General features: G+C 41.0%; 1 protein-coding gene across 13 annotated transcripts in view; it reads right to left on the bottom strand.

Moving 5' to 3' along the window:
• Positions 1-27,435, bottom strand: part of NFIA (nuclear factor I A) — a 241,295-nt gene that overhangs the window by 100,414 nt on the left and 113,446 nt on the right. For 12 of the 13 annotated variants that reach the window (XM_039711716.1, XM_039711721.1, XM_039711727.1 and 9 more), the window contains exon 3: positions 6,239-6,304. The exons of the other annotated variant lie outside the window; for it this stretch is intronic. In XM_039711716.1, the coding sequence (XP_039567650.1) occupies positions 6,239-6,304 (66 nt within the window). The remainder of the gene's footprint in view (positions 1-6,238; positions 6,305-27,435) is intronic. 13 annotated transcript variants of the gene reach the window in all.

The following is a 27,435-nucleotide window of genomic DNA, read 5'->3' as shown; positions in this document are numbered from 1 at the left end:
TCAGTGACGAGAAGGGTCTCCAGCCATCCCCAGCAGAGGCTGCACAGCTGACCCCACTGACATCCCCGTTTCTGGCCTGACTGACAGTCAGAGCCATTTGCCATCACTGGATTCCCCCAAGGGAGTGCCAGCCACTGATAAGCAGGCTAAATCCTAAGCCTACCACAGGACCCACTAAATCCTGGAAATGGTGTAACTCTGCCTCAGTCTGGACTCCAAAGAGAATATGGTATTATAGGGGAAAATGGTGTTTTCTTTCCTAATAATTCAGATGATTCTTCATGACAGTCATGAATCTGGATGGGAAATACACCTGGACGCTGCAAAGCTTCAATTCTAGATTATTATAATTGAAATGTTGCATTTCTAGTTCTTTTTGGGAATGTAATGCAAGGAAATGAGGGAAATGCAAGACTACATCACACATAAGCTAAATTTATAACCAGACATATTTGCTTTTGTTTCCTTGGGAAACGCTGGCTCTCAGAGCTGCCTACAGGCACTCTCAGGGGGTGATGAAACACAGGTTGGACCTCATCAGACCTTTCTTGGCTGATGGATCCTGTTAGAGTCAACAGCCCGTCCTGCCCAGTCCCAGGGAACCAGAAGAGACTAAACCTCACCAGCACTCCCTGACTCGGCCACAGCTTCCAAGCCTGGACAAATTTCCCCACTGCTGTTCCCAGTCAGCACACAACGTGATCCGTAAGGGTGCAAATCTGTTCAGAATTTGGTCCTGGCAAGTTCCAAAGGTGCAAACAAGCTGACATCACCAGGAGCTCTGACTTCAGCGCCAGCGATGAGATTCCTTATTGGAAATGCTAAGGGCTTTTTTTTAAAGCTTTTTCTGAAGAAAGTTAATTTTAGATTAGTCCCTCAGGCTGTGATAACTCCTCAGCGTGGCTCTGTAAACAAGAGAGGAGAGTCTTCTTGCATTTATAAGATTCTGATGCAAATAATCCCATGAACAAGAACATTAATAAAAGCTGCCGTTACTGTATTACTGCCTTTGCAGCTGTAACTGATAGAAAACTTTCTCTGCAAGGCTCAGTTATCTCCTGAAAATGAGGTGTTTCAGGAATGTTAGTCATCTGAGACCGTGTGTTTTCTAACAGCACCAGTTTCAGCATTGTGTGTTCAGAGGACTGCTCGCGTCCTTGCACTCCTCAGGTGGGAGCTGAGGGGCTTATCCAAGGACAGAGGAGCCTCCAGACGACCCCAGCACCTCCTCGGAGAGTTGGCATCAAGCTCTGTTTTAGCTCTGAAAGCCTGTGAGGCAGCTGGACTGCACCTGAAGCAGTGGAGAGGAGAGGTCAGGCATGGCCTGAGCAGAAGGGATGGCTTTGGAAGGCAGGACATTTCCCCTTGTTAAAAATTTGGCTGTGGAATGAACTGGACGCCACTCAGCTGCCATTTAACCTGGAATGAGTGGTGGGGACAGCCACCAAGAGCAGTCACTAGTTCTCTGCTTGGGATGAGGGTTTGAAGGGTGAGCTCTGAGTCCAAGAAGAGTACCCAAGCCTTGGGGCAGGCAGGCACTTCTTCCACTGCTTGGAATGCCACATTTGGGACCAGAAGGAAAGCATTCACAGAGGGACTGGACTCTGCAACCTGTTAGTTTAGGCAGAGGTGTCTTCCCACACATAATATCCTCCTCCCTTTCAGCCAAAGCTAAATCATGCCTTCCCTGACCAGCTTTGCCTGGAGAAGAAGAAACTTCTCTTTGCATTTGTTCCCACTGTGGCCTTCTCTTTGCCCCACAGCTCAAGGACCAGAAATTCTTCCTTTCTGTTTTTAGGCATGGAAAAGTAAGCATATACTTAAACATTTTTTTAAGGTTTAATACTCAAGTCCAACCCTACTTCAGCAAAGAATTCACAGATGATATTTACAAGTCCAGTGTAATTACTGCAGGGCTGAAAAACAAGTTCTGCGAGTTACGGTGCATCATTGTTTTTCTTTTTTCTTTCTTTTTTTTTTTTTTAATGTTTCAATGAACAATGTGCCTTTCATTTCCTGCAGTGCTGTTAAGGTACTTGCAGCTCAAAGCAGTGAGACTGCATTAAAGCTAAAAAGCATTTGGTTTGGGCATTACACATTTTTATTTTTTAGAAAAATGCCTCTTCCTCTTCAGAAATTGTTTGAGCAATGGATTTGGCACAGGTTTGCAATCAGCTGTAATAACGAATGCTGCCCTGCTCACTTGAAATGGGAGAATTTACCAACTTATTTAAAAAGAACTCGCTCATCTACAATCAAAGTGCTGTGCTACCAGCTCTGAGCCACCAAATCACAGTCCCCCGCTGCAGAGGCACGAGCAGCCTGTCAGAAATGACACAGCATTCTCCTGCTCTGCACAGCACACCTCGTGTGCACCTTTACGCTGCACTTATTAATTCACCAGTGCCACCACATCAAACACAAACACTGCCTGACATCCATTTACTGACAGCAGCAGCACCGCTCTGTACCAGTTATTAACTGCTCTGCTACATCCTCCCTGCCTTTCTCCAGAGTTCAACTCCTGATGGAGCAGAGCAAAATCCAACTTTTCATATTCTCTGAAAGCCAGAATCTGAAATATCCCCACTTTGCAGACAAAGACCAAAAGGTTTCCCTACAAAAGTTTAAAATGATCCTACTTACAAAAAGAAAATCTATCTGATAGCTCTTTCCACGGCTGAAAGTGAAAATAAAAGCCTGAGAGAGTGTCCACAGCAGTGCTGAGCTGGGAATTCAGTTGTTCCTGATCCCCAGGCATGCAGTCACTTCACTACATCAGACTACCCATTTTGTCATCCTCACTTCACTGGAAACTAGTTTGTTTATAAAACACAACACCAAACCAGTGCATTTAACAAGCTTTTAAAATCAATACCCCCCCCCCATTTTTTGTTTTTTTTTGATTGGGTGAATTGCAAAATCACTTCGTGGTGCCAACTGAAATGAAGCTTTTACATACCATTAGGCAACTACAAAAGTGGGGAATTTTCCACATGGGTGTTCCACCCAACTGGTCAGAAAAAATCTCTGGTTTGAGCAAAATATCAGGGCATCAAAAAATGTTCTTGCCTTTCAGATGAAGTTGCTGGCCTCTTTCATTATTCCTCCTGCAAATTTCCTACCCATATAACAAGCAGAGGAATTCTGGATTTTCTGCCTCTCCCCAAAAAGCTGTTTCCCATGGTGACAGAGGAGCACTGTGCACACCCTGTGTTAGTTTTACCCCCAGCTCCAGCACAAAACATCTGGACCTTGGACTGTCCATGCACCACCAAGCCCTGTCTCGCCTGCATGTTTGGTTTTCATGGCCATCATGCTGCATCTCTGACTTTAGAAATAATTAAATGCTTAATATTTCTGTTAAATATTTGCAGTGGTGACTGGATGACTGCCTGGAAACTATTCTGGCTTAATGAAGGCTGAGGGAAAGACCAGAGTTGGTGTTGAAGCCACCACTAAGAGCAGAAGGTGTCACCATCTTCCCTGTCTGTGATGATCCTGCTCCAGAAAATGAACAAGTAAAGCCCACTAGGAAAAAAACCAGGAGTGGCTGTAAAAAAGAAAAGCTTTTTTTTTTTCCCATGAACTTCACTTCATTGAAGGTTAGACATACAGGCTTTGCAAAACAACACATACAATTTAGGATGATAAATTAAAATCTGTAGTAGGAGGCCTTCTTTTTCAGGGCCGTATAGTTGACCCTTCTGAACCTACATTACTCAAGGTATGCAAAATATATGTGTATAATAAATAGCTCTAGAATTTATGGAGTGGAACAGAAAGGATATTAACAGGCAAGTAGAGAGGCTGTATAACCCTCACAAGGCCTTTAAAGATTTATTTTTTTAAAATGAAGGAATGCATGCATGGAAAAGGCAGCCCTGAATCGATACACTTCTTTGTGCCTTCCAGAAACACATGCAAAAATGCTTCCAGATCTGCCCTCAATCTGGTCACTCCACTGTTGGCATCAGTGGGAATGAGATTATTCACGATTCTATTTTTTCTTTGACTAAAAAAATTTTAAATAAAAAATTTTCCTCTCTGTGTGGGCTCATTCCCACTCTCAGTAAAATCAATTACGAGCCTCCCATTGACTCCGGAGGGATTTGGATCAGGCCCTGTGGAAGTGGGTCTACAGCAAGTGTAGAACAACGCAGTTAATATGATTTATTGTGTCCGTTTCTGTGCGTGCAGTTTTTCATTTTCTAAAGGCTGCAGTTTTGCTTTCATCCTCACGTCCAGGAGATAAGAGCTGCAGATTTGTGTTGATCTACGCCGGGTACCCCGGAGCTGGGGGCTGTGTGTGCTGGGAATGAGCTCAGCCTGCCCGGGGGGAAGGAGCCCTTCAGGGCCAACACTCTGCCTTAGAAAATCTCCCACACACGCACTGCAGAAGGTGCAGAACCAGTGAGGAGGCTGCTGCTGTGGTGGGGAAAAAAATACCCTTTAGTAAAACTGAGAAAAAAAAAAAAAAAGAGAAAAATCCTTTTCCTGTTTATTAAAAAAAAAAAAATTAAAAAAAGTACCTTTTGCAGGTCAGCAGCAAAGTTCCAAGAATTCGCTAAAAGATTGTTTTACAAAGAAGACTCAGGCTCCAAATCAGAGATATTTCATTTCACTAGGCTTTTACAGATTCTACATTATTAAACACTGACATTGCTGCTTTTCGGGGCAGTTGTTGAGTAGCAAGCTTTGTTAAAGACTAAGAAACTGCAGGGTAAGATGAACTGTGCTTTAATAGCTGCGAAAGAATATTATCTAAACACGAAATAATAACATGCTTGGTGCCTAATACATTCTAAATTAAAATATGATTTAATAAACACAGGCAACATATTCCCCATAAAAAAAAAATAGCAGAATTGGCAGAACAAAAATCACAGTTTAGTCAGTTCTTCTCTTAACCTTGCAATCCTTTGGCTACAAATTAGAATTTCTGTGAACAGGATTGATAAGGAAAATTAGGAGCTGTCTTTCAGAAACAACAGCAATGTTTTAAGATGGTATGTTTAGAGATGAACAGCACAAAATCTATCAAAATATGAAACCTTTCATATCTAATGGGAGGAAAATACAGGAGCCCAAATAGCCAAAATCTCAGCAGCCCAATAATCTCTATGTTCCATGTCCTATGATTCACGATGGTAGTTCAAAGGTTTTTATGTACCTAAACCTCTTCTTCTTCCCTTAATATTAAACCCTAACCCCAAAGCAGTCCAGATGAAGCCCCTCAGCCTCACTGTCCCATGTAGGGGTTTAAGGCAAAGCAGTTAGTTGCTCTGTGAAAGGGAAATCACATGTGTATAACTACAGATACAGAATTTCTACATGGATTTACACATCCCAGAAATGGCGACAGGGCTTCAGAGGCATAAACCCTTCACACAAATTCTTTCCTGTAGAGTAGACCCCAAGTACACAATCTACATTTAGGTCTTACAAAAAGAAAGTTCTGATTATAGATAAAAGAAGTCAAGAAAAACTATTAATAATAATCATCCCTTATTCTAAGTCCTAAATATAAGTAGTAAAACAAAACTCAGTTGCTGAAGGGCCAACAAAAATTGTTGAAGTCTACCTTAGCTAAACACAAAAAGGAAGAGAAGCTGTTCCATTACACACATAGTCATCTTTTCACATACAGTCCCCACAGAAATCCACTATTATTGAATATTTTTTTTCCAGGCTGCTTTACAAAGCAAGCTATTGGTCCAGTAGAAGCCATTGCTTCTACTTTGAATCTGTCCTGGCGCAGAGAATATGAGTTTTCCCTAAAGTGCCAGTTCTTCTAATGCTTCCACTCCAGCCACTGCCACTGGAGAACACGGAGAAAAGCACCGAGGAGCTGTGCTGAACCTCCCTGATCTGTTTTCCTGTTGTTTCTACTCCCCTGAAGGTCATGACTCAAGGCCCAGGGACTGAAAGCCTTTGCTATGGAGGAATAAGGATAAGGGTTGCATACAGAAGGCTCTTTAATGGCATCTCCCTAATTAAAATTAATTTTAAAGGGGGGAAAAAAAAAAGTGTCTCTCCAGGATTGGACAAAGGAATGCTACCTTAGATTAGTGAAACAGTAGCATTTTAACTATGAGGAGAGTGCACAACCTGTTTGTAGCCAACCCATGTCAAATATTCTGAGTCATCTTTTTATATCAGACATGGGAAAAAAAAAATCTTTATAAATATGGGCTGTTTTAATATCCCAAAGCAGGAGCAGCAGGTAAGAACTTACCATTTTCTGGCTGGTCCTTAATATCAGCTTCACTTGGCTGGCTGGGACTTTCAGATTGACTTGAATCTGAAAAACATAAAATACAGCCAAAAATTACAGGGTCTGCTGTGGAAAATAGATCAGAGGCGCCAGACTTCCTCAAAAGGCTGAGAGTACAAACTGAGGACAGGAGTGTTGCACTAGGACATGATAATGCAAAAGTCCCGTGCCTAGGTAACGTTTGCTAGCCAGAAAAAAAAAAATAAGAAAAAAGAAAAAATTAAAAAAGGGAATCTTGTTTGTGGCACTACACAGAGTGCTTGGGGTGTGTGTGTTGGCATAAATTAAGCTTTGAGAATCCTTCTTTTTAAAGAAGGCATATTTAAACGACTCTCCTACATGTTTTTTTTATAATGCAGCCTCTATGTTGTATACAAACCAGAGCCTTACTCCAACACATAGTAAAGTCTCAAAACATATCTCCAAGCAGGCATAGAAAGGTAGCTTAGCAACCCTACATAGTCGTGGAGATTGTTGGCTACACATTTCTGGAACAAAATCTGCAAAACTGAGGGAAGAGCTGATTTTTTTGGCGTGCTTTCGCAGTGGTTACAGCACCACAAGATCCCTAAAATGCATGGTGCTGGTGGTGATTTGCAGTGGGATAAGTGAGTCCAGATACTGGATGACCTGCTTTAGAACTTGTGTAAATAATCCCACAACCTCCCAGCTAACACTCTCCAACGAGCAAAATTTATTTGCCCAAAATAATAAAATGATCTATAAAAGGGTATATGTAAATATGAGTGTTTTGCATTTTTTACACATTATTAACTCTGCTTTATGTGAAGATGATCGCTCTTTGGTCCAAAAATTATTCTTAGTAGAAGCTTTAGTCAAATAGTATTTTCCTTCTTAATTATTTCTGTCACTATGGACTGGAAAAAAAAGTCCCTTTACCTGTGGGAAAAAATATTTTTTAAGAAACCCCTCAAATAACTGTTTTTTTGCAATTAATACATTTTTTTTCCTTTCCCCAGAAATTGTTCTGTAATTTATTGATCCTGTAGAAAAAGTTTTTGTTGTGGAACAAAACTTAGGCGATGAAACTGCTTGGTAATGCCTCAACACCACCCCTCATCGTGGCAAACCCATTTTCTGACTTCACCTTGACTTTGCAGAGTTTGGAACTAGCTGTCTGAAATTTGACCACATTTCAGTGAGAAGTCAATGCAAGATCAAAAGGTCACGACACTTAACTGTGATTAAATTGAAAATCTTACTTCTATTGCAACAGAGTCATAACACCACCCCTTCTTTTTCTTTGAGGTATTAATAGTGCTGGAAGAAGCAGTACTACTAGTGACCTTGGGTCAAGCAATGCTAATTTATTGCTTTAAAAAGGTTCCTTGCTTTTAAGCAAATGAAGATTTTAATTACCTCAGAGCACTATAAAGAAAATGCCTATTTTAAATATTCAAATTTTTTTTTACCTGCTGACTGTCTGCTTTAGGTATCATTCAGAAGCTTAGAGGACAATCTTGTATAAATTAAAAACTACAAGTAAAAAAAAAGCGCTCACAAAACAAAACTTGATAAATTTCAGAATATAACCACTCAGAATATTTAGCAAAGAAAGCTTCAGTCATGATACTTCTATTAAAAATAATTAAATTCGCCTAAAATGTGATATATACCCAGTACATCCCAGAATCCATTTCCTCTCTTTTGTATTTATTATTTTTAATAATTTTGCCAATGAAGCTAAGGGGGGGGGAAAATTCCTCACTTCTGCAATTTTGTTTTAAATATTGATCTACTGAATTATCTCTCCCTGAAGCTGAAATCAGTGCCAGCAGATACACTATGGGGGTAACATGCACAGCGCTGTTGTATTCTGGATTTTGGCAAGAAGTTTCGTGTTTCCAACACCACAAAGGTAGAAACAAAGGTAAAATATTAGGAATGTAAAATATTTAGTTAACATTCAAAGTCAACATTCAACGGATTTCATTTTACAGGGCGGGCGTTAGCCTTTTGCTTATTTTTTAGGTTTTGCTTTCCCTCCAGCCAGTCATGGCTCAATCAGAGTTTGGGCTTTATGTTTCAAGTAGGCTCAGAATCCCACAAAAATTTATAGATTTGGAGACGTTCCTGCTGAAATGTGGCACTGGGAGAGTGTTTCCCTTTCCTAAAATTTGGAACGAGCCAGGGAGGCGGCGAGAGGGCCGCGGTGGCGGCCGCGGGAGCCGGGCTCGGCGCTGGCACCTTGGCTCCAGCACAGCCCTGCAGCCGGTGGGCAGCACACAGCCCGAGCTGCTCCTGGCTTGGGAGGAACAAACAAAGTACTTTTGTCTGCCTCGAGTGCTGTTTTTCCAACACCAAGGCTAGTGGCACAAGAGGGGCTCCACTGGCCGTAGGACGTTTGTTTGCATGCTGAATCTTTAACTTTCTCCTTTTATCACCTCGGCTCTGGCGAAAGCGTTTTTTCCTAATTCTGCTTCCCCACAACCCGCCCCTTCTGCTGAAATTAAATATTAATTTCCCAGGAAAAGACAACACAGCTTTAAGCATATTCTTCATGGAGAGGCACAGGGCAGTAAAACACAGGACGAGGTAGAATTAAAGCCACTCAGTCCTGCGGTGGGGATCACGGGAGGCTACCGAAAACATGGACTGGGCAAGCGTGTGCTCAGCATTGTTATGCAAGGTGGCATCTTGTGGAAACCCCAGATAAGAAGACTGAGTTGAGGCACTTAGCCAAAATGTTTATATGCAGAATTTTGCTTCCCTGATTTTATTCAGATGCCGCAGATGATCCGGCACATATAAATGTGCCGCCACATGGTTAAGGGATTGGCAAAATCAGAGCCGTTGTGTTTTACAGTCTTGCCTAGGACGAGGGAGTCTTGCTCAGCCTCCACCACTCGCTCTCTGCTTTTTCAGCAGTTGGCACCAACTCCTGTCGGGGCTTTTTTGTTGTTTTTCACATGGAAACTTTCAAATTCCAGTTTTCTGAACGTTTAGTGTTTTGCGGGCTGGGCTACAACAGGAGGGGGAATGTCTGTCCTGCTGAGTCAGTTAGCCAAACAGGTGACCAGAGGAATAAATTAATTTTTGCCTATACATAATTGATATAAATGGAAGATCGTTTTCATAAGCATTTGCATTAAATCAATAAAATCACTTACTATAGAGCAGTTTAACAATTCATTTGATTTTCTCTTTTCTATATATTTGATAGCCACTCTGCAAAACAGTATACACTTTATGCCTATTTTCTTTAGCAACAACACTGCCAGTTAAATTCTACCACCTGCAATAATTAGAGCCATTGGAAAACATACAAAACAAAATATACAGTAGATGCGAGCCCCTCTTGAATCCATGGCCCCCTGCGGCAACGAGTTTCATTGGTGCCTTAAGCTAAGGCTGGTAGGAAGCCAAAGAATCTGTATATTACAATAAAGTGCATGTTATTAAGGGGAGGATTTAAATGATTTCAGATGGAGTTGGAAATATTATAGTGAGGAACCACTATTAAGATTGCTGATTAAAAAAAAAATCACCAAGGAATCTAGTTTTATGTTTAAGGAAGCTTAACCTTGAATAGCACAATGGATTTTATTTGGGGGCTTTTTTAGTTAGAGAAAAGTTAGTGGTTGGAATTTTTAACCCTGAGCTAGCTGGGGTTTGAGTGACTCTGTGCACTGGGCTCAAGGTTACTGGTCAAGAGAAGCTCAAGGGGATCTGGTATCAACCACAACCATGGCAAACAGGATCAAAAAAACATGTTGAAGCTATTTTACTCTCCACTTCCAAGAATCAATTATGATTAAGGGATAAAGAAAAAAAATACGCAAACAACAAAACAGGCTAGTTTTTCAAAGTAGCATTTCCTATCACGTCTCTATTCTCTGCTCCTCTTTGGATCTGTTCCTTAAGCATATGCTACCTCAGCACGACCGAGCCCCAGACCTGCCTGATCCCAAACCCTGTGCAGGCAGGGACCTCCAGCTCTGGGACGGAAGCTCTGGACTTTTCAGGCTGCAGTTTTCCTTTTCAGCTGCAGCAGGAGCACAGCTCCAGCTGGGCTGCACGGCGGCTGCATGGAAGCAGGGCTGGCGGCACTGGAAGGGAGCGCTCCATTGTTTGGAAAGAATAAAACCTTCCCAGGAAAGTCTGGCCCGTGGACAGGACCAATGTCAACAGACTGACAATGTTGTTCTTTTTTGTAGACCGTGACACAGACGGTGAAGTGTTGTTGCACTCCTCTGTTGTTGCACACCAAAAAAGCCTCTTTTGAGTGTCATGGCACTTCCCAGTGCTAAACCACTCCATGGTCACCTGATTGGGGAGAGACGGGACACTTTGTGGAGCACTCCCAAAACCACACCGTGTTTTCCAGGGCAGGCTGAATCCAGCCTGGAATTGACGGGGGTGGCAGTGACCCTCTTCATTGTCTGCTGGTTTGCGCAGACCCAGCGAATGGGTGCCAAGATCATTTTTTACCTCTGCAGAGCCGCTCCTCAGCAGAACCTGAGCCTCTGAGCAGCCCGCGAGCTACCACAGGTGCAGACACATCTATCCTGGAAACAGTAAAGGTGATCCCCGCGTAGTGCAGGGAAAAAATGACCGGCGATGCCAGATGAGCAAGGCAGCACTGCCACTGCCCATGCTGAGCCTGCTCTGCAGTGAAATACAGCAGGTTCCTCTCCTCCACCACCAGCTCAGCACCTCCCAGGAGCACCACAGAAGTGCACAAGTTAAATTTTCCATTCACATCATGTTTTGGGGGTGGGGGGAATACTGTATAATAAACTGACATATTTTATTCAAGTTTCAGAGCCCTATTTGTAATAAAAAATTTATATGGCTGGGTTGTGTTCATGCAATAAATTTTTCATCTATAATTTTGGGCATGGATTCTACCAAAGATTTATATACATTAAAAAAAAAAGAAAAAAATTAAAATCATGCTCTTTTATATACAGTCTTATGTATAAGAGCCTAAAGGATTTACAAACAGAAATCAGCACCAGGGCTGGGGCTTTTTTACACTCACTTTCCCTTCATTATACATTATAATATAAACACATAGGGGTCACTCCATATATATGCTACAATTATTATTTACGGCAATTTTGGTGGCTACTAGGATTTCTTTAAAGGAAGGCCTGGCTCTCCATTTTACTCCAACCATTGCTTTCAAGTCAACTTTTATAGGGAGTTCAAAGTGCTTCATTATCATCTACCTCACCATCACACATGTACACGCGCGCGCCAGATTCCCAGTTTTATTCCATACCCCTGCACTGTACACCCCATCCCCACGGCTCCCCAACAAGGTTCTGCACTGGTAAAATCCCTGTGGTGCCAGCCTGTTTTTTTTTTTTCATAAGGCGAGGACTCTTAATTCCTGTACACTGGGAAAGAGATTATCTTTGATAATGGAAATGTAAATCAAAGCTTGCTGTTGTTTATTCCAGACAGACATTTGTGTGTTAAGTCTGTTTATCAGGCAACACTTTGTCTAAGCCAGGAAGTAGTCAGCCTTTGTAACAAGATGTATGCAAATGATCTTTCCCATCAGCCCCTGCCACAAAACTTTTGTGGCAAAAAAACCCTCCTTGTTACTTCACCAGTAAGACGCTCCTAAGCTACCCCGTAAGCAGACTAGCAACAAAACAGCCAGCTAGACTATGCTGATGAGTTTGAATGAGCCCAAAACATGTGCCCACAGTCTGTTGCTCGGTATTGTAAGCAGACTTTGTGTATTACATCTGTTTATCAGGCAACACTCTGTCTGCTGAGCCGGCTTTGTACCAAGGTGGACGCAAACAAAGATCTCCACAACTCCCCGCCTAACTTTTTTTTGGCTGCAGAAATTCCCCCTTACTTCCCTCCTCGCTGGAAACAAGAATGTGAAACTTCACCGAGAGGGTGCGAGACCCTAAAGCTGTATCAAAATGGTTTCATTTTAAATCAACTTTCTTTGTTCTCACAAGCCCATAAATGATTTACTGCTATCGTGTGATAGCCTAGAATGTGGGGAATCTGTGTATTCCCATATTTGTTCCTTGATATTACAAACAAGTATTTGATTCACTTCTAAATGTTTGTTTTTAAAACAGTTTACAGCCTTTGATTCCTGCTTACTGATTCATTTCTGGAACATTTTCTATTTATTCCTTTGCAGTAGCAAACGTTAATTTTGACTTAATTCAAATTGTCATCAAAGGCTTCCTTAAGAAATCCCACAGCACAGATTTTATTTGTTATAATAAAATATTCTTAAAGTAAACATCGTGCGACTGTGTTTTTTTAATTCCAAGAGATACAAAAATCCGTTACCCAAAGGATTCAAATTGGTTCAGCCCTTTTTCCTAGACAAAATAAACACTTTAGGACTTTACTTGTTTGTATTCTCCTCAGTGGTGCTGTATGCATCAGCAGCTAAAAACAAAGAAACTTTTAGCTGCTCAGACAAAATGCAGAAGCTCCCCAAACAACGAAGCGGGGGGGTGGGGAGGCATTCAGAAAGTCTGACAGTCCATTCAATATAGGGATGATGGCCATAATGCATCCAGGGTCCCCTTGCTAATTAAATATGCATTGGCACAGTTTTGATCGATGCAAGCCATGGATCAGATGACACACCTGCAAAATCTTGAGCCCAGAGCTCCCAGGAAAAGGAAAATACAGGCTGTCTCCTTATCTTTGTTTTCAAAGGCTCTCAATTTCTGTGCTTAGATATCTAATTTAATTCTCTCACCCCTCAGCAAACTGGATTATGAAAGTCAATACTGCCATTGTGCATCGACAGGAACACACAGCTTTCCTTTTATTCAATTTAGCCATGACCTTTAGACAAAGATAATGACAACTGTCTAAAAGTAAGGTAAGGCCTTAAGGAAGACCCTGCTGAGGGGCCCCTCTCGCTTTCCGTGGCTCCTCCAGCCAGGAAGAGCCCACCAGCCGTGGAGCAAATCCAGAAAGAATTTCCCTCCCCAGCGGACAATGACCCGGAGCAGCGTGGCAGAGCGGCTCCCTTGGCCACCAAGGGCTCTGTCCCACCCTGAGGACCTGGGACACCTCGACACCAGCAGCCAGACCCTCAGGAGCCCTTTGCCAAGAGGTGGCCACGTCTCCAGATGAAGCGCACTGGTGCCAAGAGCAGAGCAGGGCGCCTGCACGAGGAGGGACCACGCTGTCCCACTTTTCCAGAGGAACCACGCTGTCCCATTTTTCCTGTGGCGGTTTGGGACAACGTGGAACGGAAGGGTCAGGAGAGTAGCACCAACTTCTCATTTCTGGCCCTGGCACTCGGGAAGAGCTGCAACCCTAGAGCTGGGAGCACGGCCCAGGGAGCCGCACGCACCCGCGTGGCGCGACGGCAGGAGGAGGAAGCGGCACGCGGATTTTCCTGGAGCTGAGCTGGAGCCAATGGAAATGACATTACTTTCCAATAGGTCTCGCATCAATATTTTTAGCAGCCTCCCTACAACGAGATAGCATCTTTCTAATACATCTGTAAGGGAAGGAGAGAGAACATGCTCTCAGCTAACGAACAGCTATCAGGCAATAATCCACTTTGGTACCTGCAGATACAGGTTGTACCTGAATCAGTGATGGAGGCATATAAAAATTCATATTGATTGAGCAGCCCAACTCCACAAAATGTGAGCTTCCATGCTGCACAGGATTTTAATTCTGCAGGATTTTTTTTTAGCTGCATTTAAAAATACACTTGGCATTTCTAGCTGTGGACCAATATTTTTCTCATGTCTTTTTATACAGATTTGGAGGGAAAGATATTTGTAATGGAAAAAAAATATGTGCAAAGTTGGATTGCTAAGTTTCTGTAATCTTGGGAAATAAAAAAAAAAAGCAGCCTATGTAAGAGCTACAAGAAACCATATGGATCAACAAGAGCTGCCCTCATATCCCTAGGAAATATATATTAACCTACATTTCATCATCATAAACCCCAAAATAAAAAATCTAATTAGAGTCTCTACCCTCAGATTCACTTGCAAAAAATTTGCTTATCCCCCTCACAAAATGATTTACAGTACTTACATCCATTTCTTCAGAGTGATTTAAATTTATTGAATCATTTCAATTTTTAGAGAGCTTCCATTTGGATCTGTACGGGTTTCTAGACATATGCAGTGCTCAGTTATTTAAAATTAATTGCAGTACAATAATTTTAAATTGCTTCACACTATACGAATCTCAAGTGCTTTGAAATATTTGAACCATTCTATTTAGAACCCATCAAACTTCTGAGCACATGCATCAAAGAGTTGTTTTAAAAGCCAAAAGGCCGTCCTGATGATCCCAAAGTGCAGGTGAGCTCAGCTCTGGGCATGCTCACTGCACACAGACCTGGATTTATAGAACAATTCAACAAATTTTGCCTGAATGTCAATCTTTAATTAACAAAAACTGATCCTGTAATAATTTCAAACCACTAAAAAAATTCTAAAACTAGAAAAGCACTGTTATAAAATAATGGCATACATTAAAACTATTATTACTTCTAATGTATATTTATAGAACATCCTTTTATCCTGAAAATTAAAACAGCTTATTAACATTAAACTAAGCTTTACAACACCTCTGTGGGAAAGGTGAGCATAACTATGCCCACTTTATGCAGGGATGAAGGAGGCACATAGAGGTTAAGTGATTTACCTTGAGAGGCACAGTTACTAACAGGAGTAAAAAGCACAGGGCCAGGCTCTTGAGCTCTGGATAATAAAGTCTCCCTCCCACCAATGCAGCCATTACAATGGCAATGGCAGAGCCCACTTAGGAAGCCTTCAACTACATTACATAGAAAATTACTTGGTAGAGTGGATCCAAAGTCACCTAGAAGGGGATATTTCCAGTCACTCTCATCTTCTGTTTCACTTGCCTTTCTTGTTCTCATTAGTTATTTTGAAAAACAAGAAATCATTTCTCTCCAGAGTATTTTCTATCTCAGTTTAACAATAACAACAGAAGTATTTAGAGCGACTAAATAGCTGGTTTTGCAATGCCTGACTTCATCTACAAAGGCAAGTGGAGATGAGCCTGTGTGATGGGCAGATCTGGTAGCTTTGGTCAAAAGACCCTACATTCTGCTTTTGTGCAGTTTTACCCTGGTGAGAAAACCAACATCAGCAAAGCAGGATTATGTCCACCATATGGTGAGACTCCATTGGCGGTCGTACAGCCACCCAATTAATCTCTCTCCCCCACCATCCCCTTGTTATTTATTTATTGTGACAAACTCATCCTTATGGGACCCTAGGCGGGGAGCTGCATATTCCCAGGCTATTGGCGTCAGTGCCCATCCTCATCCTTTATCCCAAGCAGGAGCTGGCGAGCTGGCGCCTTTCCTCCGGCCAAGGCGCGCGGTGCTACAAGGTCACGCCCAAGGAGGATCTCTAGATTTTCCAGAACAGATTTTTTTTCAAAACTGCCCTCAATCAGAAAGCCAAATAAGCCCTTGACAATGAGCACACGCCTCACAAACTGCGGTCCAGAGCTGGCCATTCTAAGAGCACATGGATAACCACGCTGTTTGTGGAGACCATCAGAGTGCTCCTGCATTTCAGTCTGTGCTTATTCCTAACATCTCTCCAAAGCCTCAGACATTCCAGGTTTCACCAGCCAGCAAAAACACAGAAAAACCTTCACCACACCAACAAACTGGGCACGAGCCCCAACCTCCTCCTCTTCCTTTTTCAATCTCTCCTGCTTCTCTTTCCACGAAAGGACAAGCGTAAAATTTTCCTGCAATCAACTGAAAACTCAACCAGGAATCTATAAATCCAATAGAGCGAAGAATACTTTAAAAGAACTAATATCTCAAAGAATGGGACCATTTTCCCTATTCAGGATTATTCTATTTCACACAGGGAAAAACGAGGTTGATGATAAAAATCACGAAAGGACAAGTGTAAAATTTTCCTGCAATCAACTGAAAACTCAACCAGGAATCTATAAATCCAATAGAGCGAAGAATACTTTAAAAGAACTAATATCTCAAAGAATGGGACCATTTTCCCTATTCAGGATTATTGTATTTCACACAGGGAAAAATGAGGTTGATGATAAAAATGTGTGGCTATTTAAGAAATAAACAAAAGATGAACTAATATTCCATGGAGATTCTGTCACTAGCAGATTAATAACAAGTTACAGATGAGGCAGTCTAAGCAAAGTTTAGGTACTATTTTTTTATTGTGGATCTACACTTGCAGTCTCGTTTTCACAACTCTTTTATTTTGATGTACCTGACACTTTTCCTCTTGGCTCCCATTTCAGTCCCTCTTAAGTACATATTTGGTTGTAGTGGCCTTTTTTTTTTCTTTTTTTTCTTTTTTTCTTTTTTTTTTTTTTTTCTGGCAGATGTCTTTTCCTTGTTCTGTGCACTGCGAGGAGTTCAACGTGGCATGTGAAAAATTTCCATTTCAGGTTTTCTTAAGCTATATACAAAATTAAACTGCTGGCAAAAATACATAGATATACAAAATTATACAGCAGAAAAAGCTGCTCGATAGCTCCCTTTTTTCCCTTCCTCCCTTCCTTTTGCCTTTTTTCCCCCTAAAATAATTGCAGAGATATTGCCATCAGCCCGAAGCCTTTCTCCAAGTGTAAAGTCAGAGGGTTTTGCCCACAAAGAATTGCCACTGACTGTTGCTCTGTGGATCTGTTTCTACTCTCACAATATTGTAGACTGCGAAGGAGAACTGAGAATTACCATAAAAATCGGGACGTGTTTTGTTGCATCAGTATCATGTTGGCATCAACACCACAGACTCGGGCAGAAAAAAAAGCAGCCTTTTGGTAGGCAGCCTACTTGGTCTGTGTTTCTGCTGTGTTTGTAAGCCATGCAAGTGGAAGAGAAAGTTAAAACTTGGAGAGAAGTAACATCCTGCAGGCTCGGCACGAGTTACAGCAAAATCTGAGGTCCAACCACCATAAATCATGGAGAAACAGAATTACATCTACACCTCAAAGGACAGTGGATCACTATAAATATAGGAAAGAGTTGGGTGTATATATAGCTGGCCCCTTCAAAAAATATTCAGCAAATGTGTTGACTCTGAAAATGCATCTTAAAATCCATTTTCACTTGGTCCCAATGCTGCAAATCCAAATTTTGAGGAAGGAATTTAAAACCAGAAAAGTCCAGAGCTCTCCAAACCCGTAACTACACTGCGTAGACGAAATTTTAATCAAACTTTTAAAGCCATGGTTATGATCTGATGAACAGACAGCTTGACTTGATTACATTTTTAAGTTTCAGTTTCTATTTCTGTTTTAAGATGAAAAAGATCATAGAGTGTCAGAAATTTGAATACTGAATAGCAAAAGCTCTTGCAGGTTTAGAAAGCATATAGAAAAGCTGGCAAAAGAAAACGCTATTCCATTGCCACCATCTGCTTTCTGGCATATTGAAGAAACTTTACTAACAGCAACATTTTCTTGCATTAGAATATCTGCTAATTAGTTTTGTTGTAATTTTTTTTTTTAAATTACCTTTTACACAGAAGGCAAATAGCCAGGTTTTTTGGCTGGCTACACCTTACACCACGTCTGATAACATTTTCACATTAAGTTCAGTTTACCTCACTTTTTTTTTTTTTCTATCAAAATCCTATCTTTAGCATAGTCAAAGCCTGCAAAAACTTTGCCTTGCTGAGACTAAAGAAAAAAACATCAAACATATGAAGTGTTAAAAATCGCTGAATAACTCAAAGGAAAAAAGATAATTTTGAAGGCGTTTTGGCTGAAATCTATTTTCCTTTGAATTGCATGAGTGTTTTAAAATGTTAAAAACACTACAGAGTGACTAATGAATGTAAAAGAATGATAAAGAGTATGGGTCCAGTTATCAGTGATGTGCCTAAAACAAAATAATTTTGGACAGTCTGCCATGCAAATATTGACTAAAATGTCATAAATAATGTCTGCAACAAAGGGAATCCTGCAAAGGAATATTCTGTTGTACTTAATGCATTGTAGAGTGTGCCTTTTAGCAAGCAGTACGTTACAGAGCCTGAAAACTTCAGTTCGACAAAAAAAATCCCCCTAAAATTCCCCAGACAAAAACATTTCTAATGTTGTTTATTTTTCTTTTTTTCAGAAACAGAGCTTCCAAAAAAGTTAAAGGTGCAGCCTTACATTTGGGAAAGGGTTCACTTAAAAGCTGATTTTCAAAAGAAGTGAGTCGTCCAAAAATTACGAATAGACCAAATGTAGCCACCTCATTGACTTACAACTACTCCCTCTGCCATTTTAAACAGGATTTTCACCCATTTCTCTGCTGGCAGGGAAGAGGCTGTTTGCAGGTCTTTGTCAGAATGTACTGAAATTAAATGCAAAGACATTAAGTCGACCACTGCCCTGGGCCAGAGCTGAGAGGTGGCAAAGCTTCTGTTCCAGCACTTCTTGGGACCTAATTCTGTCTCAGTTCCAGAGTCTGACTGGCTCCACTTGTAGGGTTAGAACTAAAAATGCAATCCTGTGAGAATTATGGCAACACATGGAGTGGGCAGGAAGGGCACCAAACCACCCTCAAAATCACAACATTTTAGTAATTTTATTATTTTTTTGGTAGCACTGGAATATGATGTCAAAATGAGGGAGGCTGCATTAAGAAATCCAGATTACCTACATCTCCACTGACACACTGTGCTATGTGTAATCACAAACAACCCAGTCACTTTTTTTTTCTGGAAGTCTACTAAAAAATTAAACAACCGGGTCTACACCAAAACCTTCTGCATGTGTTTTCCAAAATTTCATTTCTGAGAAAAATTTCACAGCCACTGAGATGACAAAAAACAAAGATTATTTTACATTTCTAAAGCATCTTTCATCCAAGATCAAAGAACAACATCAACAATAATTCTCAAAATACTCCTTTGAAACAGAAGTACTAAAAGGAGTACTATTAAATTTATTTTATCTTTATCTAGCTTGATCTATTTTCTTTAGAAAATGCTGGTTACTGTAGCATCTCTCTAGGCTGATGAGGACTATAGGTTAAGTGACTTGACCAGAAACACTTACTAGCTCAGTAGAAGAAGTGATAATGCTCATATTTGGGAGTCAAGGATTCTAAACCTTTCATCTACTAATTAAAAACATATATAAATGTAAACTGATGTAGGGAGCATGAAAACCCCTCAACCATCATGTGATGGAGATGCCGCCGAGGCAAGGGAAGGATCTGGAACCAGCAGCACACAATCCAGCTGGCAGGACATGCTGTGGCAGTGTGGATGGGCAGATCAATAAGTGTGTGACGGTAACAAACTACAAGTGAAGAGAATGAGCACACATTTGCTGTTTTTCAAACCCCTGGAAAAAAATGAAGTCAAATTTCTTATTAAAGATGAAAAGCCCTTCCCCCCTGAACCATGCAGAGAAGAGCTCCCTGCTCGCCCGTGGAGGCTCAGGAAGAGCGTGGCTTTTCCAGCTGCACCACAGGTCACCCACAAAAAGATTGGTGGGCTGTGTGGCAGGGTCTGTGGCCAAAGAATTTGTTTAACACAAAACTCAGAATTATTTAAAAATAAATTACAAGCTGCGTTACACACCATATAATTCAGCCTTTGGGCCAAGATAATTCTTGACATAACCCAACTGGAATTACACCGGGGAGAGACTTAGCACAGTGCTTTCCTAAGGATCCTTTCCCTATCATTCCTGCAATCGGGTCGTATGTGGGTATAACTGATAATCCTGCCTGCTCTGTAACATGGATGAAATGTTATCGACTCTTCTGCCTCGTCAGAGAGCAGCTCTGCCAGCATGCACAGAACCCACTGCTGATAAAAGCAGCCCCTCTTTGGAGAGGTGTGCTTTACAATCCTCGTGTTTTTTTTGCAGCAGAGGAGCTGCTGGACAATGAAGAAAAACATTTCAGCTCCCCTGAAAGTTTGACTGTTCCTTTTCAAACAATACAACGCAAGATTCGGGACATACTGCTGACACAGCAACATCAGTGCCTCAAAGAAACTGTGGGAAATGTCAAATTTATGGTCCTATGGGTGATTGGTGGAAGGTTTCTTCCCCCCCTTCAGCAAGCCTCTGTCAAAAACAGAGCCTCTAGAAAGTTTTTGGCTACGTCCCAGCAAAGCAGAAGGAAGCTGTATCCCACACTTCCCTTGGGACTTAATGAAATATACAGCCTCTGGGCTTCTTTCAATTTGGTCTTTCAGATTGCTAAACCAGTGAAAGAAGGATCCTAGCTGTCACAAACGTCACATGTTTGGGGTCACCTGCTGCTCGGGGGTTCTCATGCCAGTTGTTGACATAATAAGCACCCCTTACACTTTAATTACAATTCACAGTGTGCAAACTCTGCAATCTGCTTTAAGGCAGACAGTCTTTTAAATCAACACTAAATTCTACTACTGTTCGAGCAGAAATGGGAGGAAAAAGATGTCCAGCTGACTGAATAATTGTATTCAAATATTTGTGATCCCAAAGAAAAGTAAGCACTATCCAGTGAAAAGAGCAACTGTATTGCCTGTAACACTTCAGAAAGCGTAGTTAAAACTCGACTTGCTCCTCACAGTCACGCAGACGAGGCACGTGAGGCGTTTTCATTTGATGAGCTCTTTCCAAAGCTCCTGTGAGCACAAACCTGAGCACCCAGCTGTGTTTGTCCCCGAGCACGGAGCGGGCTGGACACAATGCCTGACACTGGGATCGCCTACGGGAGGGAGGGAAACTCTCAAGCCCTCTTAGCACGAATTTCAGCAGGACTTGTGCAATGAAAGCCTAAACGGGAAGACGTGTTTATTTTACTCTGGAATGCTTTATTTAGTTCAGTACAAGAAACATTGGGTCTACTTAAAAATACTTATTATTTTGAGAAACAGATGAGAGTCCTTCAGTTTCCTTGACCACTACCTCTTTTTAAACTATTACTCCTAATAAAGACATATTGAGACCACCAAACTTGAATAAATTGTACCAGCTGGAAAGGAATAAAAGTCTCCCCTCCTTATATGTTAGAGAAAATCCATTTTAGTATTCATGCATCTAAAAATGCCTCCAGTAAATTATATTATTTACAGGGCCTTGGTTGAATCCACCTTTTCCTATGGAAAGAAAAAGACCACGAGAGGGGATAACAGAGCTCTGGGAGTACTTCTAGAAGAATTTCTGTGCTTGCCCTGCTAGAAACACTGTTAAATTGTGGGTTATGGATCACACTGTCCACACAGGAAAGGCAGCACAAGCTCTAGCAGCTGCGCCGTGCACAAATTCACCCTACATGCTCTCGGGGAAACAAAGGAGAAGTCAATAGCCTGATACAAGGCCTGTTCCTATTAAAATCAACAGGAGTGACTCTGGCCACAGGAGAAGTTGCCCAACTGGCTTCTTAGGGAAAAGCAAGGATGGATTTTCACCATGCCCAAGAGCCAAAGGGGCAGGCTCCTTCTCCCTTGGCCGAGAGGGACAGAACCTCCTGTCGCTGCCTTTGCCGCCGCTGCTCTCCCTCCTCGCTCGCTGTACCGGCGACCTCAGATAAACTCGAAACGTTTTGAAATTATCATCAGACTGTGAAGCACTTCAATGAAAATCTATAAAACAAATTTATAGTGTGCATTCATGTGTATTACATATACACTTAGAATGGGATTTATCATTTAGCTGACCTTTGGAACACTGGTATTTTTAGATCCAAAAAAATGTGTGTTGATTGTACTTCAACCCGGTCCCCTTACAGTGTACCAACTCCTTGATATCTTAGTACAGGAAAGATAATTGCAATGAATTTTTATATTTCAGCACATGGGAAGATAAGATTAGACAGTAGGGACATAAAAGCAAACTGCACCACATAAAAGATAAGTTTCTGAAAGTTACAATTTACACCAAATGTTACAGATTAAAATGTTCAAAGCTATTTATAGGACCTTGTGCTGGTCCCATTATAGACCACAGGAAGACAGCAAAGAATCAGCTCTACCTTTTCCCTAATCACTTCCTCCCATATCTAAAAACCCTTTGGAGCACATAAATTATTAATGGTATTAAGACTATTACTAATTCCCATTACCACTCAGGTAAGGACACAGGTGCCTCAGCAAACTGGTCCCAAGGTCACATGTGCTGCACAGACCTCACCATCCAAGAGGATTGTTCCTACTCTAATGGGATTATCTCCAATCTGAACAACTCATCCCAAAAGGTAAATAAACATCTGATTTCCCTCTGCCTTCTGTGTGTGCCATGTTTGCCTCTGTCAACCAAGTGTCTTGTATTTTTAAAATGAGATATTTTTCTTCTTTATTTGCTACTATTAAGTTGCCACCAACAGTAGCTTGTTCAGTGGAAGAAATAAGGAATAACAACAAGAAAGATACATTTATCTCCATACGAGATATAAAAATCAGAGCTGAAAAGCAAACCAGAAGTAGGGAAATGCAGTTAGGGAGGCACACAAAGTGCCACATGATTCATCGACATGCAGCAGGCAGCAGGCGCAGCCACTGCCCACCAAAGGGCACAGGTGCAACGGCAGAAAAAGAACCCAGTGCAAAGCAAAGTTTGTAGCGGAGTGGTAATAAATGACACCCTCTGGAAAGCTGTCCTGGCAGCCGCCAGCACACGGCATCCGCTGCCTCCGGCTGAGCCCTCGGACTGCTTCCAGTGCCGCGGAAACAAAGAGCGCTCGCCGTGCGAGGCCGGGCTCCGACCAGCACGCTCAGGAGGGATTTTTCAATCACAGCTCAGCCATATTTTCTGTTTTCTTTCTCAAACTTAACCTTCTCTGAGGACCGTTTCTATGAATAGTCTCAAATTTCAGCCACTTCTGATGAAGGCCTTTACGAAAAAAGTGTTGCTAGAAATGTCTGACAAGGGAAAAGTGATTTCCCCCCCCCACCACTACTATACAATTACTAAAAACATATGGTGGAAGAGATTCCGTGCAAACCTGGAGTGTGGTCTGTTTTCCACAAAGATGAGGGAGGAAAAGTTGCAGCCCCAACCATGCGTTTGATAAAAGAAGGAGCAATGAAGGAAACTATTTTGAAAACAGAAATTCTGTCAGCCAATGCAGTAAAGAGTAACTCCATACACAAAATTACATGTAGACAGAATCAACCCTGCTTTCAGGATTTGTGGGTGTGAGCTCTATACAGAGTGTTTGGTGAAGCCCAATTCATGTTCAAAAGAAAATTAAACCAAAGAATAAGTTGTTAAAAGGAGCCTTTGAAGCAAAAAGCAATGATGTGTGAAAGACAGAACCAGAAGAGTTTATTTAAACACACAGCATAGAAAACAGGGAAAACAGAAATTAGGAAATTAGAAGAACAGTCAAGAAGGCACCCAGCAGCCTCTTCCTGGAACTGGAAGTTCTTATATCTATGAATATTTTATCCAGATTCAACTATCTTTTTCAAGTCCTTCCTATTAAAATTTCAGACATTTTCTTCAATAAAATCAGAAAAGTGATTCGAAATGTATTGGTAGAAGATATAAAATTAGTTGTGTGTGGATGTTACAAAGGATCTGGGAACCTTACACCCTTTAGATCTGCTTATTTAACTATTTAGCAGCGCAATTTAAAATTTGCATATGACTGGTTTGATGCCAAACCATAAGAATAAAGCAGGAATATCTCTGTCCTATGAATTTCAAACTCAGGGTTTTTTAACTTAGTCCTCAAATGTGAACTGTGTTCCCTTCTTAAAATTATTATGTAGCCCATGATCTAGGTAGAAAAGTATATGTAAGACTTTAAAAGAGGCTGCTTTTTTCCCCCTTAAACTTCCTATCAAGAATAAATTATTTTGTGAACATGCTCAGAAAATGGATATTTCATGCTGGTTCCAGAAGAGGAATTTCTTCATTTAGCAAACCCAAGCCTAAAAATAAGTGTCTAAACCAGAAAAAAAAGTGAGCTATAAACCCCAGTTCCAGGGCTCATCCCTTACCCCTGCACAGGGACCTCACTGCCACGTCCACGATCACTAATTCTGATCAAGACTAATTCTGACCAGGATTAATTTTGATCAGGACTGTGTCCAAGGCTGCCACCCTGCAGATCTCCATTCTGCTGAACTCTGTTGAAGCAAAGAACAGACAGCCCTTGCCTGAAAGAGCTCACAATTTACTAGGCCAACCAGGAGAGCAGGACAAGCACAGCACCTAAGTCTCCTGCCAAGTGTAAATCTTCAGAGCTCTGGCTCCAAAAGGCCATAAATAAAAACGGGGAAAAAAAGTATAAGGTAATTCTGTCCACTCTGTTTCATTCCAAACCTTTGAAGGAAAGAATATATTAAATGCACCTAAGTCCTTTAATAACTACATAAACCACAGAAGGATATGATTTAGACTTAAAATACCACCTTGGTCTAACTACAGTGTCAATAATGCAGTGTGATAAGAAATGCAGTGTACTGGCCCCCTGTTTTAGGCATAGAAAATGGAACACATCTAAAAAGTGCCCAAAATGAATGCTGAATGTGAAGAACAGCAAGAGAATAATTGCTGGCTGAGTATTTATGTGCTCAGGACAGACTGGATCGAAGCTCCCCGCTCGATTAAGTATTTCCTTTTTTACAGAGTGCCCCAAACTGACACTCACTTGGGGCTCAGCTTCTTTGAAGAGTCCAGAAAATGCTCCATCCTGTAAGCATCAGCAGTCTTTGGGGCACACACAGACTTGCAAAGGATCAGCCTTTACAAATATTTTCTAATTGATTCAACCATGATCCTGAAGATGGAATTTTATTTCCCTTTTTTCTTTTTTTTTTGTGGTTAATTTCTTTATTTATTATGCACTTGAGGAGACTTCATTGTCCAACTATTTTATTATTTGCTACACAAAAAAATATATTTGTGAATGGCTCCATTATTTCGGCAGTTAGCCTTCTGGTGCACAGAAAGTTTCCCTTCTGAACAGGCACTCATTCATTCTGCTGCACCATTGTACATTTTATGGCTTGCCATACCAAAAAAAAAAATCTTTTTTATTTCTTTCAGTGCTCCTATTATTGTAATAATTTAAAAAGTGGCTTCCACTGTATTTATATCACATCACTTGGATAAAGGACTGCTACCCACAATAAATCTAGTTATTTTCCAAAGTAGATTGCTCATTAAATATTGTATATAAAAGAGCCCTCTGAGATTCAGGATAATCCACACAGTGTTTTTTAGATATCTCTTTCAACTTAAATAAATAATTGTAATCACGAATGTGAACCAAGTACTGTGCTTATAAGGCTGAATTAATAAAAACTGAACTTTATATAAGCCTCAGCTACAGAACATTATGGTGCTGAAGAATTTCAGGTGCAAATAATCAGAGATTACTACACACCAGGGAATTTACCAGTGGTCATGAATACCCTCAATCTACTTCAGCGAGGTAAGCAGTATATTCTCTAATATGATATAGTCCAGGCCCTGTTATTGTGTTTCAGAAGTTTTTACTGAACTGAAAGATTTCTTTCTGTTCTACTTGTAAAGCAACCATTTCTTCAACTTGTGCATTTACAGGATGGAGAATATACCACATGATCTTAAAATGTTTCTGTCTCTTTACTTCTCTAATTTTGAATTAGAGCTACAGAACTCAGCAAATGCTTTAAAAACAGCACAAAGGGGGAGGGAAAAAAGTGTATATGGTGTCTCTGCATCTTCCCCAGTGTGGCTGACTCAGTCTAGCTGCTGCTAACAAATATAGATCCTAATTTAACTCTGGAAAAGTGGGGGTTTGCATCTTAATTATAATAGTTTCTCCCAGTGATAACTATGCACTGAGTCCCAGAATTTACTTCAACTCCTCTAAACTGTAATGGTTATTTAAAATGTGGAGTGCTGTGTAACAGATCAGATCTGCAACTAGATCTGGAATAATTCCATTAAAACCAGTGGAACTATGGAGATTTCTATCAGTTGTGGTATCACTATAAACCTCTTGTAAATAAGGCCTGCATTGTTAATGCTGTCACTGGTGAAGCAAATTCCATAACCCACAGATAAACTAGGCAAGCTGTGGCTGAACTGTACAAATCATCCCTTAACTTGTCCTTAAAACTGAATTTAGTCACAGTCATCCAGACTCCATGTAGAGTTGAATCATTTCCCGAGTACAGGATATCAAATATTTTCTAAATAAAAAAGGACCCAACTCTTAAAATTAAGATTACTAGAGTCATTAAAAGCAAAGAAGTGTCTGAAAAAAAAGATTTCCTGTCCCTGGAAATCTCTGTAAATCACAGATATTTTCTTTTTTCCCTTTCCCCTTCTCCTTTTCCCCTTTCCCTGCCCTTCCCTTCTGGAGATCACCCAGTCCAACTGGATTATTCAGGATACAAGATCTTGAACCATGGTGAGTAACATAGAATAGAGCATGGCCTAATCTATTTACTACGAGTTAAATTCAGACTGTAAAACAGAAAGCAGTTACTTCTTTCCAATTACAAATTCAGTTTGCAATCTGCAAACCCAAACTCAATCCTAAACTACTCTGGTCAGATGCAGCCAGGTTATCCCAGGAGTTGCATAAGTGTGAGGATGAAGGTTAAAATGGTTCCTTGTATGGAGGGGATATGAGATCTAGGCATTGTTAAGGACACAGAAAATTCCTGGGAATAGAACGTTTTCTAGGTGAAGTTCACTCCAAACCACACTTTAAGGCAAAGACATCACTCAGAAGCTGGAGCAGGACTGAGAACTGCTCAGCCTTTGTGCTGATCTCCAAAGAAGAGGAGAAGGCAATCAAGAAAGAGGGAAACACACAGCAAATGACACTGAAAAGGATGGATGAAAACACATCTCCTGATTTGGCTCCACTCCACAGCCACACAAAGGACTACACTGTCTGGCAGCATTTGTATTTTTTTTAATGTTCAAAAATATGCACTTAGAATAATTTTGCTTGATAGCAAATACTGAGGAGCGCCTGTAAGCTCCCACATAGTGCCTTACTGGAGAAACAGGTGTGACACTCCAAATCCTGCAAGATCACCTCTCTATGCACCTCTGTGAACACAGAGTCAGCTAAGAGCATGATTTTGGGGAAATAATTCCTTTAGGTCCTTTAGAACTGAGGGTTGAACATCAGTACTGTACTACCCAGTTGCTGACCTCACAGTGCAGCACTTTATTGATAAGCAACAAAAAACCTGTTTGGAAAGCTTAATGCTGCTGTTACTCTGTGTTTTTTCCACTCTAATTTT

The sequence above is a fragment of the Passer montanus genome, unplaced genomic scaffold, assembly GCF_014805655.1.
Source record: "Passer montanus isolate IOZ18808 unplaced genomic scaffold, ASM1480565v1 scaffold25, whole genome shotgun sequence".
Classification (NCBI taxonomy): Eukaryota; Metazoa; Chordata; class Aves; order Passeriformes; family Passeridae; genus Passer; species Passer montanus.
This window is presented reverse-complemented; position numbering and strand designations above follow the sequence as displayed.